This window comes from Benincasa hispida, chromosome 1 (assembly GCF_027475165.1).
Source record: "Benincasa hispida cultivar pf3 chromosome 1, pf3_genome.v1.1, whole genome shotgun sequence".
Lineage (NCBI taxonomy): Eukaryota > Viridiplantae > Streptophyta > Magnoliopsida > Cucurbitales > Cucurbitaceae > Benincasa > Benincasa hispida.
This window is the reverse complement of record NC_143478.1, coordinates 16,699,427-16,714,744: the sequence shown is the minus strand read 5'-3', so window position 1 is coordinate 16,714,744 and position 15,318 is coordinate 16,699,427. Positions and strand designations below refer to the sequence as shown.

At 32.5% G+C, this 15,318-nt stretch overlaps 1 protein-coding gene and 1 long non-coding RNA gene across 2 annotated transcripts; one reads left to right on the top strand and one right to left on the bottom strand.

Moving 5' to 3' along the window:
* Nucleotides 1-258: 258 nt before the first annotated feature.
* On the bottom strand, nt 259-5,303 carry LOC120069479 (uncharacterized). Its single transcript, XM_039021256.2, has 6 exons — nt 4,532-5,303; nt 3,786-3,945; nt 2,734-2,910; nt 2,543-2,626; nt 1,207-1,288; nt 259-1,090 (listed from the first exon to the last, which is right to left on the bottom strand). The coding sequence occupies exons 1-6, from the start codon at nt 4,915-4,917 to the stop codon at nt 660-662; spliced, it is 1,320 nt and encodes a 439-aa protein (XP_038877184.1). The 5' UTR covers nt 4,918-5,303; the 3' UTR covers nt 259-659.
* A 4,290-nt stretch (nt 5,304-9,593) lies between these two features.
* Nucleotides 9,594-10,920, top strand: LOC120069478 (uncharacterized). Its single transcript, XR_016528389.1, has 3 exons — nt 9,594-10,162; nt 10,259-10,382; nt 10,487-10,920. It is a non-coding gene; the product is annotated as an uncharacterized LOC120069478 (long non-coding RNA).
* The last annotated feature ends 4,398 nt before the right edge of the window (nt 10,921-15,318 follow it).

Here is a 15,318-nt window from a genome sequence, read left to right as displayed (position 1 = left end):
TTTCAGTTCACTAATTTCTTTTTCAATCATTTAATGATTACAATAATTGAAGCAAAAACATCTCCAACTGATTGAGCTGTGTCCTGATCCAATCAGACAAATGAGTACTACGTTTGTTCACTGCCTTGTCTATTGTCCGTCAGAATATTTGTTCTTTCCTCTCGCTTTCTTGTCAGTATGTTCAATAAATTATGAGCTGGAATTCTGATAATCTTGAGCCAGAACTGATAATAGAATAGGCCTAAAAGAATGAACAAGTTGTCCAAGAAACTTTATTATGTATAAATTAATATATAAACGAGATCCTCCCCTTAATTTACATATCCACAATCCTAAATCATGCTTCAAAGAAAAGAAGCATGACTTAGTTTAAAGTTAAACACACGCAAGATTTGATTAGCCGTAAAAGTTGCTTCAAGTCTCAACTGAGTTCCATTATAAATGCACATACTAAATCATTTAAGCAAAAGAGAGATGTAAAAGCTAGGTCAGAAATATGGAAGTTGTACATGGAGAGGATCACTCTATCACAGCCATTCAGAAAAATTGGTTTTATGTTGTTAATCTCAATAATGGTTGATGTGTCGGCCTATTGTAAGAAACTTCTCCACCTTCACAGTGCATAGTAATACAGTGCCTGCACCTAATTTTGATATCTCTCACCTTCGAGCCATTCTCTGTCCTGCCCCAAGTAACAAGGCCTTCCCAATTGCACCGGTTCGAAGTCCACAGACTACAGCCACTGTCCCACCAATGACTATCCATTTCCAATCTATGCCAGCATCATTTTGGAGCTTCCTCCTCACCACTTGAGTTCGTACTTCACCCGACTCTGGCTCGGAGGAATCCATGTTTCTGTCAAAAGAAATCTTTGTGGTGATCCTGGCCATCAGTGCGCTTCTGGAAACAGAAATATCTGATTTCCTAGCATTCTGGTATGCTCTGAAACCAGAGTGGATCTTCTTGACAGTTCCCCACATTCCATGACGGACTCCCAATTTAGCAACATCCTTGGGGATTCCCATATCTTCATAATGCACAAGGATAACCTCACAAGCAGACCTTATTCCATCTCCTTTACGAGACTCCACTGCATTCATTTTCAAATTCAACGAGTTAAGATATTCATCAAAACAAATTTTCATATGAAATCCTGCAATTCTCAGAAAAAGGAAGTAACGCATTATCTTTTTTCTTAATCCTCACCTGCCCTGATGATCCAACTCGAAAAAAAATGATCCACACGCCTGGGTTTGTCACGTCTGGGTAAGCTTGGATATTGTACACCCTACACAGAAGTAAAGTTTCAGATTACAACTTAGCCACATAAAAATAAGAGCAAATGTCAAAATGGACAGGGATATGTAATCATATTTCAACAATGCAAGTTAGCAAGAAATGCTTATACATCAGAGATGAGCTTACCATCAATTTTACTTTGAACAACCTTTGGAATGCCCATGGTCGGATGCAAAAAAATAACAATAATAGAAAAAAAAAAAAAGACAGAACATAGAACAAGAACACTAAGGGCCTATTTGGTAGAAAATCCAGATTTTGTTTTATGTTTTCAGATTCACTGAATTCAACAAATATGTGTTTGGCAGAAAATTCAAATTTTGTTTATGAAAATTGTTTTTGAATTCTGTAATCCAAACCGTGCAAATTCTGAAAACAACTTTTTTATGTTTTCATTGTATTCAAATTTTGAATATTAAATTTTAAAATGCATAATTCTATTAAATAAAAATAAAAACACTTAGAAATACAATATGTCAGGTTATAAACTCAATTCATGTTTTAAAAAATTATAAATATATATTATGTAATGTATTATAAATTATATAATACTACAAAATAATAATTATATAATTTATTTAAACATAAATCATATTAAAAAAAAATTAATAATAGTTTATTGTCGACTAAATATTAGTGGATAACTACAAGTTTATGATTTATAAATATATAGTATCAATCACATTTTGAACAATTGTCTAAATTAGAATTCAATTTTTGAATCTAACCAAACACATATTTGAAAACATGAAATATAACTCTGTTTTCATTGATCCCTTGTTTTCAAATTTCAGTTTTCAAATTCTCTAACAAATAGGCCCTAAATTTCAGAGAGGACTTGAGGAAGACTACATTTGATATTCTCTACTATTTATTATAGGTCATACAAACCCTTTACTCTAAAATGGGTTTGACAGGACATACAACCAATTGTGATAACATCCGATAGATAAAGGCTGAACTTGAGCATTGAAAAGTGGATGCTAATTTACTATTAATTTCTTCGATATGTTTCTTCCCGCTGATACCACATGTTTCCAATAGTCTGCTTACCATCCAAAGTTCAGACAATGGCAGTCCAGATATACAACAATGCTAGACTGAACGACGGTGCATAAATAATAGAACCTATCTAAAACATGATTGAAATATGCAACAGAGGTTGGCTAGAGCAAATAAAGAAAGTGTAGCAAGCAACATGGAGTAGCAGGAGAAGGCTCCTCAAACAAGTTGTAATATCTACCTTTGTAACACAATAGTAAGTCTTTGCAGCTTCCCATATTCTTCGACCCATGACATATTCTCTATCACTGCAGAAAAAGGGGAACTGCAGAAAAGGTATATATATAATGAGGCATTAACTCTCATAAATTATAAAATAGTTAATTATATTATACAACAAATATATTCAGGCATCTCCCTTGTCCTACAAACCTTTTTAATCCAGTGAACAATCATGGTCCCCGTATGAGGGCATTCATCCAATATCTTGAAATACGTAAGCATGGGATCCCATTTAGTCCGAAACTCATCGTCCCAGAAAAAGTCTCTAACCATCTCTGGGGTTGCATCTTCAAAGACAGTTCTACTACGATAAACAGTTGGTCTGTTCTGATGAGAGGAAGAAGAAAAGATGTCGAAACTTAATATACATCTAAAACAATAGAAATAAAAAAGTGATGCTGAAGTTAGGAAAACAAGGAGAATGCAATGTATGGAAAAAAAAATCCAACACACACAAAGGCATGATAGGTTATGATTTCCATTGCTTGCACCAAACAAAGCTAACAACAATTATTCGATAAAGATACCTATTCCCCATAGACAATGGTTCGATGCTATATGTTATATGTGCACACAAAAGGTAGAAAGGACCCATGCTAGAGTTCAAACATGAAAATGTTGTAACAAAAAGATTTCAGAACCAAATTTGTGATTTGAAATTTTGAAAACACTCAAACAGGGCTCAAAGAGAGTTTAGGTTTTCATTTTGGACCAAAGCTTCGGAAAAACTAACACAAATGATTAAGTGTAGAAAATTTTTCCATAATGCAGCTGCCCTAACTGGTGTACCAAAACCACCTCTTTCTTGATGCAAGCAAACCTCTACGCTAAATCATCATCAGATTTAAAAATCAAGCCATGACTCTATCAGATGCTATCCCATTAAGTTACTACTGTAGCCTCCAATTGGCATACAATTTTGAAATCTGTGATTCCCCCTCTATTTCGACTTGCACCAGCTGAAGTCCTTTTTGTAAGCTCCCTTGGTTCGAGGGCCTCTCCATTTCCTCACTTTCTATTGTTAATGAAAAATTAAAAGAGTTCCTGAGATGGAAAAAGGATTAACGGGAAGGGTTTGAAAAGCAAATATAAAGAAGAATTGTGCAAAGTCAAGATCTTTGAAAAATGACAAAAGACTAATCGAAGTATAGCAAAATGTGAAAGATAGGAAATACAAGCTACCATTCTCATAGTCTCAATACCTCAGGCTCAAGGCGCCAAGCTTCATATGCAAAGTTTGGGTTCGACCTTTGCATCATACTTTGCCACTCTGCATCCCCATTCCTTCCTTCAAGAAGTTGCAATAGGTGATCTAAATCATTCTCCGTGACAATATCCTGCTCTTTTCCCTCCTCTTTATTGCTGGAGCAGTGAACAAGATAATTTCTCATGAGAAACGGTTTTATCCGATGGCATCTATAACATGATTACAACTCGTTTATCTTTTTTTTTTTTTTTTAAGCTAAGGGATTAATTAGAGATTGTCCAACCAAACCCAAAGCATTCATATTAAACCACTCAATCAGGTTGGAGCAAATCAAGAATGGAAGAGAGCAATTGCCCCATTCTTGCTTCGTCTAAGATGAAAAGATTATAACAAAAATGCTAATGCTAAAGTTCTCTACTCTAATTTGCTCCCTTTAATTTTTTTTTTTTTTTTTAAATTGAACTTTACGTTTCCATATATAAGAAATTAGAACGTAAAATTTTGTTTCTATTAATGAAAATTTATGACTAAGCCTTGATCAGTCAACATGAAAAGAAGTTCTCCAGGCAAAACAAGGGGCACACCATTAATGTCAGTAACGAAGTCAAGACGAATGTCAAAATTTCCAAATTCAACAAGCTCAAATACCATCAGTTACACATAGAATTCAAAGCTTGGCATCTAAGTGACTAACCACAAATATATATACATTATACGCAACCAAGTAAATATCATACTCACGCAATTACATCCCCGCTTCCTTCCGCCGAGTGCATCAACGTGGATGGCGCCGGAGAATCCGGGGCCAACGGTACCGGTGGTGCCTTCCTCTTCCCATAAAAATTGGACCAAAGAGTACGGCAGACTGAGAAGGCAGATAGCGCCGTGAAGGCCAACCAAAGTCGCCGAGCTCCAAATCCAGGAGGAGCAGTCCACAATAATCTAAACTTACTCCGAAAGCCGAGGAAAACCAATCCAGTCCAGCGAGGACGCCAGGACCAACCGATGACGAGGCCGATCATAACAGCGAGCCAGATCGGAACTGCACATAGCAAAATGTCGACGAATGTTTCGGCGATTGAGGGCTTCTTGAGAAACTCCACAAGATCGAAGAAAGTTTCCTCCATTACAGCCAAGAGAATGAGACGATTTCCAAAACGATTGGAACAGAATGGAAGCTACTACATCCAAAACTAACAATGAATTCTGCGCTTCGTCTTCTCTGATTCTCTCTCAGTAATCGAATTCCACCAGGCTCTGCCCTCTGCGAGACAGATTCCTGAAGGAATTCGCATTCAGAGAAAGAGGAGAGAGAGAGAAAGTTAGAGAGAGAAAGACGGGTTGTCAGGTCGGTAATTTGTTGTATGACGTGGCGATATAACAACCGTTGATGAGTTTGAGTTGTTTGTACAGGAAGTCTGGCGCGTGTTCGAAACGATCAAACTTAATCGGAACCGTTGATTGGGAGCTTGAGGATATTAATCGGAACCGTTGATTGGACGTGTATGTAATTGCTCGTGACTAGCGCGTGGTGGGTTTGTAAGGAAATAGCTTGGTTGAGATAGTTTTCACACGTGAGGTAGATTTTTAACTTCTTGGGCCGCCTCGGGCCCAAGGTCCAGTGGTTTTGCACTTTTGTGCTGTACAGGCCTTTTAACGCATTGGAGAGTAAATTTTTGAAAGGATATTTGTAATCGATAGTAAAATGAGGGTAAAATTTTAAAAATATATCACAATTTTAAAATATTTGGAAGTATTAACTAGTTAATTTTTAGATTTTTTTTTTTTAATTTTAAATTTTGTCTTTTCTTATCTTATCTTTTTGTATACTTTCTTCTTTCTTTTTTATATTTATTTTCTTTCCTTTCTTTGGTTTTTGTTTCTTCACTTTCTTCTCTTTTTTTAAAATTTTATTTTCTTTCTCTAGTTTTTGTTTCTTCCTTTTTTTTTTCTTTCTTTTACACGATTTTTGCTTCGTCCTTTCTTTTTTCTTTCATTTCTCCGATTTTTGCTACCTTTCTTTTTTTAAAAAAAAAATCTTTCACTTCTCCAGTTTTTACTTCTTTTTTATTTTATTTTTTTTTTTACCTAATTCATAAGTGACTTAACACCAACAAGCTAATCATCAAGTTTGATTATAATAACGAAACATTAAATATAGATAACAAATGAAAATGGATTTGAAAGAAACTATTTTTTTAATCCACAAATTTGCACCATTTTTAGAAACATTTCTTAAAAGTTTGAAATAAGAAACTAGAATAGTTATTAAACAAGTTTATTTCTCAAAAAATGAGAAACGCAAACGATATAGACAGGTCAATAGTTTTTTTTTTCTTTTTTTAGGACTTTTAGAGTATGATGTCTATCAAAAATAAACTTGAAACAATGGCATGCATAACCAAATGAATGACACAAATTGAAATATTTGTATATTTATGTACCGTAATATTTGTTTACAAAATCAAACGAAGAAGAATAGTTTGGTTTGGCTATTTGTTATTTTTACAGAAATGCCCTTGAGAGGTATTGGAAAAAAAAGGGACGATATGAATGTTTGTAAAGGACAAAAAATGGACAATAAAGTGGTAGTAGAAGCTACCACTAATAGCATGTTGTCGGTAATAGAAGTTAACATTGATAACACATTATCGATGATAAAAGCTATCACTAATAGCACGTTAACGGTGATAAAAGCTACCACTAATAGCACGTTAACGGTGATAGAAGCTACCACTGATAGCACGTTATCGGTGATAGAAGCTACCACTGATAGCACGTTATCGGTGATAGAAGCTACCACTGATAGTATATTATTGATGATAAAGAGCTATCACTGATAGCATGATATCAATGAGATCATTAATAGCATGGTATCAGTGAGATCATTGATAGCATGGTATATCAGTGAGATCATTGATAACATCTTATCAGTGATGTGATGTTATCAGTGAAAGAAGTTATCACTGATAACCACAATATAAGTGATATTAGTGATAGAAGTTAGGTGAAATATATATATCAAATTTCTTTGAAAGTTCATAATTAGTTATAGAAGTATATCATTTCTAGCTCTAAGTGTAAATATTTCAAGGTTGATTTTAATTGATAAAAGTTGATAGAGACTAATAGCTGCTACTAGTGATAGCTACGATGGAAGATTATTAGTGATAGCTACTGTGTTAATCTTTCAAAGTTGATAATTATTTATAAAAGTCTATTGGTGATAGCCACTAATAGTTTTCCATCATTAATATAACTCAATATTTCAAAGTTGTTGGTTTACTTTCAATGTTGATAATTACTCATAAAAGTCTATTATTGATATCCATTGATAGCCTTAGTTGTTATTATTTCAAGGTTGATTCCAATTGATGAAAGTATATCAATGATAGCCACTGATAATTAATAGCAAATTAAAAACTAATATTTCAAGATTGTAGTAATATTTCTCAAATTGAAAGCTACCACTGATAGCAACCAGTGATAGCAATTGATAGCAACTATCAGCGATAGAAACTGATATCTAGCAACTGATAGTAGCTATTAGAGGCTATCAGTGATAGCTTTCAATTTGAAAAAAATTGGGAAGAAGTGAGCAAAATGATGACTAGGCATGATCTTTTCAGTCCTTTACCATTTTTTGTTCTATATATGCAATTATTTTATCTGTGTACTACATATTCTATTATTTTGGACTTGAATTCCATTTATGCAACTAGCCCATTTTGAAAATGGGAGGGCAAATACATTGAGTAGTAATTTAAGGTTAATATTTAAGTGTATAGTAATATTTTTTTAAAGAATTACAAATATAACAAAATTTATCAGTGATAGATCATATTGCTGACAGCCTAAGTCTATCACCAGTAAATTTTTATTAGCGATATGGTTTATCATTGATAAACTATGAGAGCTGAATCTAAATTTTGCTATATTTTGCAAATTCTTTGATATTGTGCTATATATTTATGAATACTTTGGGCCTAATTATTATATTTGAAATTGCCACTAGATTAAAAGTTTAGTCTCTTAACATTGATTTTCATGTTTATTTGATTTTATAATTATAAAATTATAAATATAGTCTTTGAAATTTGGACTTTTTAAAATTAATGAATATACTATACACAAAATTAAAAGTTAAGGGGATCAATTAGATAGGATAGTAGTGTGCGGTGAGTTAATTAGAAAGATTTAGACTAAAAACAATTTTTGGTTATTGAACTTATATGAAAGTATCAATTAGTCTCTAAAATTTAGTTAACAACGATTTTGTCCTTGTATTTTCAAATTCGTGACAGTTTAGTTCTTGAATTTAATAAGTATTAGTTTAGTTCCTATACTTTATAATTTGTGATGATTCAATCCTTATAGTGGAAATTATTATTTAGATTTAATTAAATATCTCAAACATGTAGACCAATAAATTGATAGAAAATCATATATATTTTTTTAATAAACTCTAAAAACTAAATCATTACATAATAAAAGTGGACACTTACTTTTGAAGAGATTTTTATGATTGGCAAACTTGTTACAAATTTCAAAGTATAGAGACTATATTGCTGCTTATTAAAGTTTAAAGATTAAATTATTACAAATTTGAAAGTCTATGAGTTAAAAAAATTATCAATTAAAGTTAAAAAAATAAAATATTACTTCTATGAAAGTCGAAACTAAAAGTATGAAAATGTATGAATTATATTTAATAAGAAATTGAAACGTGACTTTGAAGTAGTTAATATATATTTTTAATGCATTGCTTTCTTTTTAGCCATTGATTTTGACATGTCATTGTTGAGTTTGACAACCACATTTAACTACTAACGTTTGTTGTCATGCTTTTATTATCTATGCTTGGTTCCATATTCGGGCAATTCTATGGTTATTCTTGTGTTTTGTTGGTTAGCCCTGAATTTTATTTATTTGATAGTTTGTTTTATTAGATTTACTCGTGGGTTAGGACTAAGAGTAACTTTATAATTTAGTTTTGAGTTGACTAAGTATTAAGTGCATCATTTATTCTTCGTAAACAAAACGTGCACCATTATTTATTCCACTTTCAATTTTTCTTATCCTAAAAGAAGTTTAAGATTTTATTTGAGAAAAAAAAAAGAGATTCTAATCTATTGTATTGTTTGAGTTCAAGTTTATAGTTTAAGTTAATGATCTTACAAATTTTTAACATTAAAATTTATAGGCTTTGGCCAAGGGGTGAAAAAGAAAATTCGCTCATACATATATATAATATTATAAATGAGGATTTTCAAAAATAAAAAAATAGGGAAACTATTTATACAAAATAGTAAAATTTTAGGGGTTGTTTGGGGCGCTTAGATGATATAAAATCTGGGAAATTCTGATGTCTGGAGAGTTCTGATGTTTGGAGAGTTTTTGATTGAGAATGAACGATCAAATATGATCGAGCATGTTTAAGCATTGAGATAATATACGATACACGAAAGGAAAATGATATGCGATACAAAACATGTTCCGAAAATGGGTCCACAAACAATTAAAATCGATGAGATAGGATAATGGGCCTCCAAACTTAATCTTCTTTGATAGAGACTGATAAAAGTTTATCAATGTCTATCAATAATAAAACTGGCAGAAATCTATCACGGATAGATTATCAGTGTCAACCCGATTTATTTTGTAATTAAATTTTATTTTTATGTTGGACTACTTGGATAAATTGGAATATGAGATTTATGTATTTGACTAAGCTGAAATATAATTTAATTATTTGAAATTAATTAAGTTTTATTTTAGCTTGCATTTGGAGATTCCATAATCTATGGAAATAATTAAATTTGTTTTATATGTAGAAGGTAGAAAAGAAAAAAAAAAGTAAATAAAAAAAATAATCTCATTCTATCAGCCGCCCGACCCCCCCCTCTTCTTCTTCTTCCCGTTTCACCCAAACCCTAGCCGCGGCCTACCATCGCCGCCGGCCTGCGTCCGCCCTACCACTATTGAAGCCAGCCGCCTTCTCCACGAAGAGCTTTCGTTTTTCCCAGTTCGTTCAGCGCCCCAACCGGTCGCACTCTAGCCACACCGCCGAGGATCCCCAGCCGGTTCGGGTCGCCCACCTTTGCGCGCCGCCGTTCGCGGATCTGAAGCCGACGTGGGTTTCTGTCGACAGCCGTCTCCTCCATTTGGCGTTCACAGGACAGCGCCGCCCAAGCCGTTCAGCCCCCGTGCAGACCCGTTTCTGCCACCGCGCCCAGCCACAAGTCGACGCACACAACCGTCCTAGCTTCCGACCGGTGCAGCCACTGTTTCAGTCGGCATTAGACTGGGTTTCGTCGTCGTTCGGGTCAGCACCGTTGAGTTCGCCGACCGCCGCTGCCTATGTTGAGTTAGGTAAGTTTTTGGTGAGTTATTGGATGGTTATTTTTTTAGATCGAGAGTAATAGTCGAAAAATTAAGTTATTGATTTTGGATTTAATTCATGATCAGATTAAATCGAGTTTTGGAGTTTGTCTTGGATCAAACCACAATTTTAGGTTGATTTAAGTGTGTTAAAAAAAATCTCTACCAAGTCGAAGGTAAGTGGTACTATTACCGGTGCCTTCGTGTCAAGGTAAGTGGTACTATTACTTAATAGACTATTGAAGCATGATTTTGTCATTATGTTTTAGAATTATTATGAGGAGTACTAAAATTATGTATGTGATGCATGAATAGACCAATAGGGCAGTTTAACGTCTGTACATACCCGAGTTATTTTTCATGTTTGACGGTGTGCCTACGAGCTGCTAGACATGAGTGAGTCAACGGGTTCACGTTCATTCATGTATCAAGGCAAGATAGTAGCTGTATGAGCCATGGACCATCATTCTCTACTCATGGAGGATACTCTGACAAGAGGAATTCAGAGGAATCCGTGACAGTACCAAAGGAACTAGAATCAGAATGCGGGCTTCCGCATTTGAATTGTACCCCGGATCGAACGATTTAAGATCTTGAGATAATGGCAGAATAGTTTCCTATATACTTAAGCAGTCATGTTATTTTATTTTATAAACCTAGGAGGTGGGGTTGTTACACTATCAATATTTTTTTTTCTCTTTCTATAAATAGTTTGACAATTTTTCTATCTATGAAAATTTTTCTAAAAATAATTTATTTATGAATATATAGATAGAGCATATCATTGATTTATTATAAAAAGAGCATTATTTATGTCGTTTCTAACTCAGTGATTAAAGGTTTAATGCTTTGACTACTTTAACTATACTAAGATTGATGAAACTCTAATTTATTTATATAGTTAATTAGTTATATATCATTTCTATCAAGTAAAGAAATGAGAAATTTCAAAATACATAACCAAGCACATATTTATTAGAAAATGAAAAAAGAAAACACAATAATAAAACAAATCCTTACAAAATCAACTTTACTCTCTTTTGGCATGTATATTTTTTTTCATAATTAAAAAGAATAATCTTTCTTCAAAGCATACATAAGGACCCAAGAACAAGTTCTCTCCCCCATGAAACTTTTTAATGGAAAATTCCACACACAAAGAAAAGAAAAATATATTTTTTTGATTGTGATGCCTAACAAAATCCCAATCTTTCTTTCTTCTTTCTTTCCCCCCCATTCTTTTAAAACAATCTTTTATAAGCTTTTGTCTTGAAATTTTCCATGTTGAATGAGAATGCTTTTTGTGAGAATTTTCAAGTTGGTCAAATCATTAAAAAAAAAAAAGAAAGGCATCTCACAAAAAGTAGTGTTTGGGGGGAAAAGAAATCCATTTCCCATTTTGAGAAGGAATTCCCAAATAATGGCTTTATCAGAGCATGGAAGTATATTTCACATCTTTTTGACCTCCAAGAGAATTATGAAAGTACATATATATAGAGGTTTCTATTCCCCCTACCTATATTGAGAATCCCATGTGGCCATTTTATTTTGTTTTTAAAAAACTTAAAGCAAAAGACTAAACCAACTATATAGAAAATTGCACCCAAGAATTAATTAGTAGTTGGCTTCCTTTTCTCTTAAATCTCTTTCAATTTGCACCTTTTCTCTCCCCTCTTTTTAGAAATTACATTTGGTTACTTCATCAACATTTTCTTCCAACCTTTCTTTTAGACTTTTTTCAAATAGCATTTAAATTTTCATGAAAGTTTGAAAATGTTGCATTACTGACCTCCATTACATTCACTAATATTGTGTTAATTACCTTCACGAGAACCATCAGAGAGAACAATTTTATTATTAGGGAGAAATATCAAACAATATATATACAAAAGCTCCAACGGACGGGATTAGTGGGTTTATATATAGAATCCCTTTAATCCTAGACCCATACTTGGTCATTTGAAAAATCATATGATTGATCCAAAACATTTTAACAAATATTAAATAATTTTTAATAAACTAATAAAAGAGTTCACTAAAATTAGGGTAATCATTACATAACTAGAACTAGGGTGTCATAGATTTGAATCTCTCACTGTCCACGAGATAATCAACCAAAGAAAAAAAGTTCTCTCTTTGGATATGAAAATCATGAGTAATCTTAAAATAGAAGTTTTATTGCATTTCTTAAAATGGTATAGAGAAAAGTATTTTAGGACCACAACAGTAATATATTTACATTTCTCCGACTCATAATTAAAATGGCCTTGTGCCCAACTTCTATCGAATCTCTATCATGAACCTATGTACAAAACTCATAAACCCACTAGCAAAAAAGTCAAAACGATCATTGTTTAACTGACACAAAATTTATATACAATAACTTCAAAGCCAGAGATTTGACTCTTCCATTTCACATATTGTCAAAAAAAAAAAATATTCAAAAAAAATTTATAAACCTCATTTAAACATATTTTTTAATGAATTTTCTCCATATATGTATGTGAATAAAATGGTAAGATGAGAAGAATTAAAACCTAGAAATATATAAGGTGTGTCCATTTCAAGATTCAAAGGGTAGTAATTATGAGGCAAGAAAAAGAGAACCACATAAGAAATGGAAGGTTTTGAAGCTTCAATCTGACCCACAAAGGGGTGTTTAAGAAAGTGGGGAGTGAGCAAGAAACCAAGCAAAATGGGTTATCATGACAGTCTTGAGCTTAAAAACCAATAAAGGAAATTGAATTCAAACTTCTACTTTGATTGCTTATTTCTCTCCAAAAATAATAATAATAATAATAATAATAAAATCTCTCTCTCTCTCTCTCTCATGCAATAACATAAAGTGAAAGGATGCTCAAAGCCTTCTTCTCCTCATCAGCTCTCATATTATTCTTTGTAACTCTCTGCAAGCAAAGCTAATTTATTTGGGGCAACATTTCAAAACACAAAAGATTAATTCCCCCATGATCTAGTGACTATAACTTTTCTTTTTCTTCTACATTTTCTCCCCAAAACCCATTCCTTTTTCTAATTTTATAACATCTTTTTCACTTGTGTTTTCCAAACTTTCTAAATCTTTGTTTGTTAACTTAAAACATACAAACAAAAGGGTTTTGAAACACAAAACTCTTAGAATATCCCTCCTCTCTTCTCTTCCTCCCTTTTCCAAATTCTCTTAAAAACAAAATTAGGGTTTTCATATCTTGTTCCATGTGAAAACAAAAGGAATTAAAATGGATCCACCTAACACGCATTGTGGGTTTCCCCAACTTGAAGGCAAAGATAAAGCAAAAGCTGATGAAATAATTTGGAAAATATATGGTAGAAGAATCACAAATTAGAAACATTTACACATTATGTACCAAATCATCATAAAACAACATTATATGATTACCCAATTACCTGGTTTATCTATCGCGCTTTGTATTGATGAACTTCAAGTTGGGGGGAATGAAGCCTGGTCCGAAATCGTTCCCACCATGTACAACAATGATCGGGCGAAGGGTCTCGAACCAGACAGCATTCCCCTCAACAACTTCGACACGAGGAGAAAACGAGAGAAAGAATCGAAAGTATTTGATATTGAAATGGCCATGCATATTAAGAGAGTTTGTGATGGGGGCCTCCTTATATACGTGAGAGGGGGAATGGAAAGAGAAAAAAGTTCCCATATACAACAGTTATTAATCGTAGCTTTTCACACACAAACAAACATTCACTCTAAAGCATGAATTAAGTACTTTAATATCTTGTTTGTGTTCCTTCTCTTTAGGTTAATAAGACAAGCACTTTTATCATAACCCAAAAAGAAAAAAGAAAAATAAGTCTTGTCTCGCTTCCCGTACTTGAAAAAGAGGAGCTTCTATTTTTACTTTTGGATATGGTTATTATTGTTATTTGTGAGATCTACTTAAATTCTTTTATTAATATTATTGTGTGAACACGAATCACTAGAAAGTGTATGAGAGTAAATATGAGCTACCTCTTTCTTAGATTAGTTCACTAGATCTAAACTTGGTTTTTCATTGTGAACCAACCCATTCAAATTTAAATTAAAGAATCCAACATTGCTTCAAATATTGGTTTAAGTGATTATTTCTACAAATGCATCGTTTGATAACTATTTAGACTTTATACATTTTGGTAATTTTTACGTTGGAAATATTCAAAATGCGTGTGAATTATTCAAATTAGTCAAATTTAAAAAAAAATTATGACTTCGTTTGATAAATATTTGATTTTTAAAAATCGTGTTTGTTTTTTCTTATCATTTCTTTATAATTCACCCTTTTTAAGAGAATATTTGAATTTATATCCAAAATTGAAGAAAACAACATAAATTTAAAAAAGTACATCTTTTAGCTTTCAAAAACTTGATATAGATTTTAGCATAAAATTTAAATTTAATTAAAATTAAAAACCAAAAATCAGATGAAGCCCAAATAATTTTCGAACTAGATCTTCTCTTCTTGTCATGGTTCAAATCTAGATTTAGTCATCAAATATTGGTATTTTAAGCTTAGATATCTATAACATTGAGATCCTAATATGATTGAGCAAGATAGAAGTATGCATTTATTGATCATATATACACACAATATGTGAGGTAGGAGATTGAATCTTTTATCTCGAGTTATCTCGAGGTTATTGTACATACTTGATGCTAGTTGAACTATGTTTATTTTGACTATATATATTGTATATAGTTACATATTATATATATAATATGCAACTATATGACATGTTATTTTTTCATTTACAAATAAGAGGCTATAGTCACGAGAATAAATGAATTAATTAAGAATTGGGTGAGGAAATTAAATACATATCTGTCAAAAAGATAATGAAGTGGTAAAAATAGAGGAAGAATGGGTGTAACATTGTGGTAAGAACAAAGACCTAATTATAGTCACCCAAGTTAAGGCTAAATAAATAATCCCACATGGCACTGTTTGCAATTTTCAGATCCCTTGCATTGAAACAATCTTTGCTTTTGTCAATGAAGGTTATTTTTGGAACAAAAAGTGAGAGTGCACCCTTTAATGACCTACTTACTAAGTTTGGTATCACCATTCATCATATGATCTCTTTCTCAACAAGATATTTTATTTAATTACCACATATTTTGGCTTATGATATATTTT

What these genes read in the sequence shown, in the direction of transcription:
- LOC120069479 (XM_039021256.2), bottom strand. Translation starts at nt 4,917, where the DNA reads ATGGAGGAAACTTTCTTCGATCTTGTGGAGTTTCTCAAGAAGCCCTCA. An exon ending in CTTGGCGCCTTGAGCCTGAG is followed by an intron (nt 2,911 to 3,785) that starts GTATTGAGACTA and finishes TCCTCTCATCAG; the next exon opens with AACAGACCAACTGTTTATCG. An exon ending in TTGTTCACTGGATTAAAAAG is followed by an intron (nt 2,627 to 2,733) that starts GTTTGTAGGACA and finishes CCTTTTCTGCAG; the next exon opens with TTCCCCTTTTTCTGCAGTGA.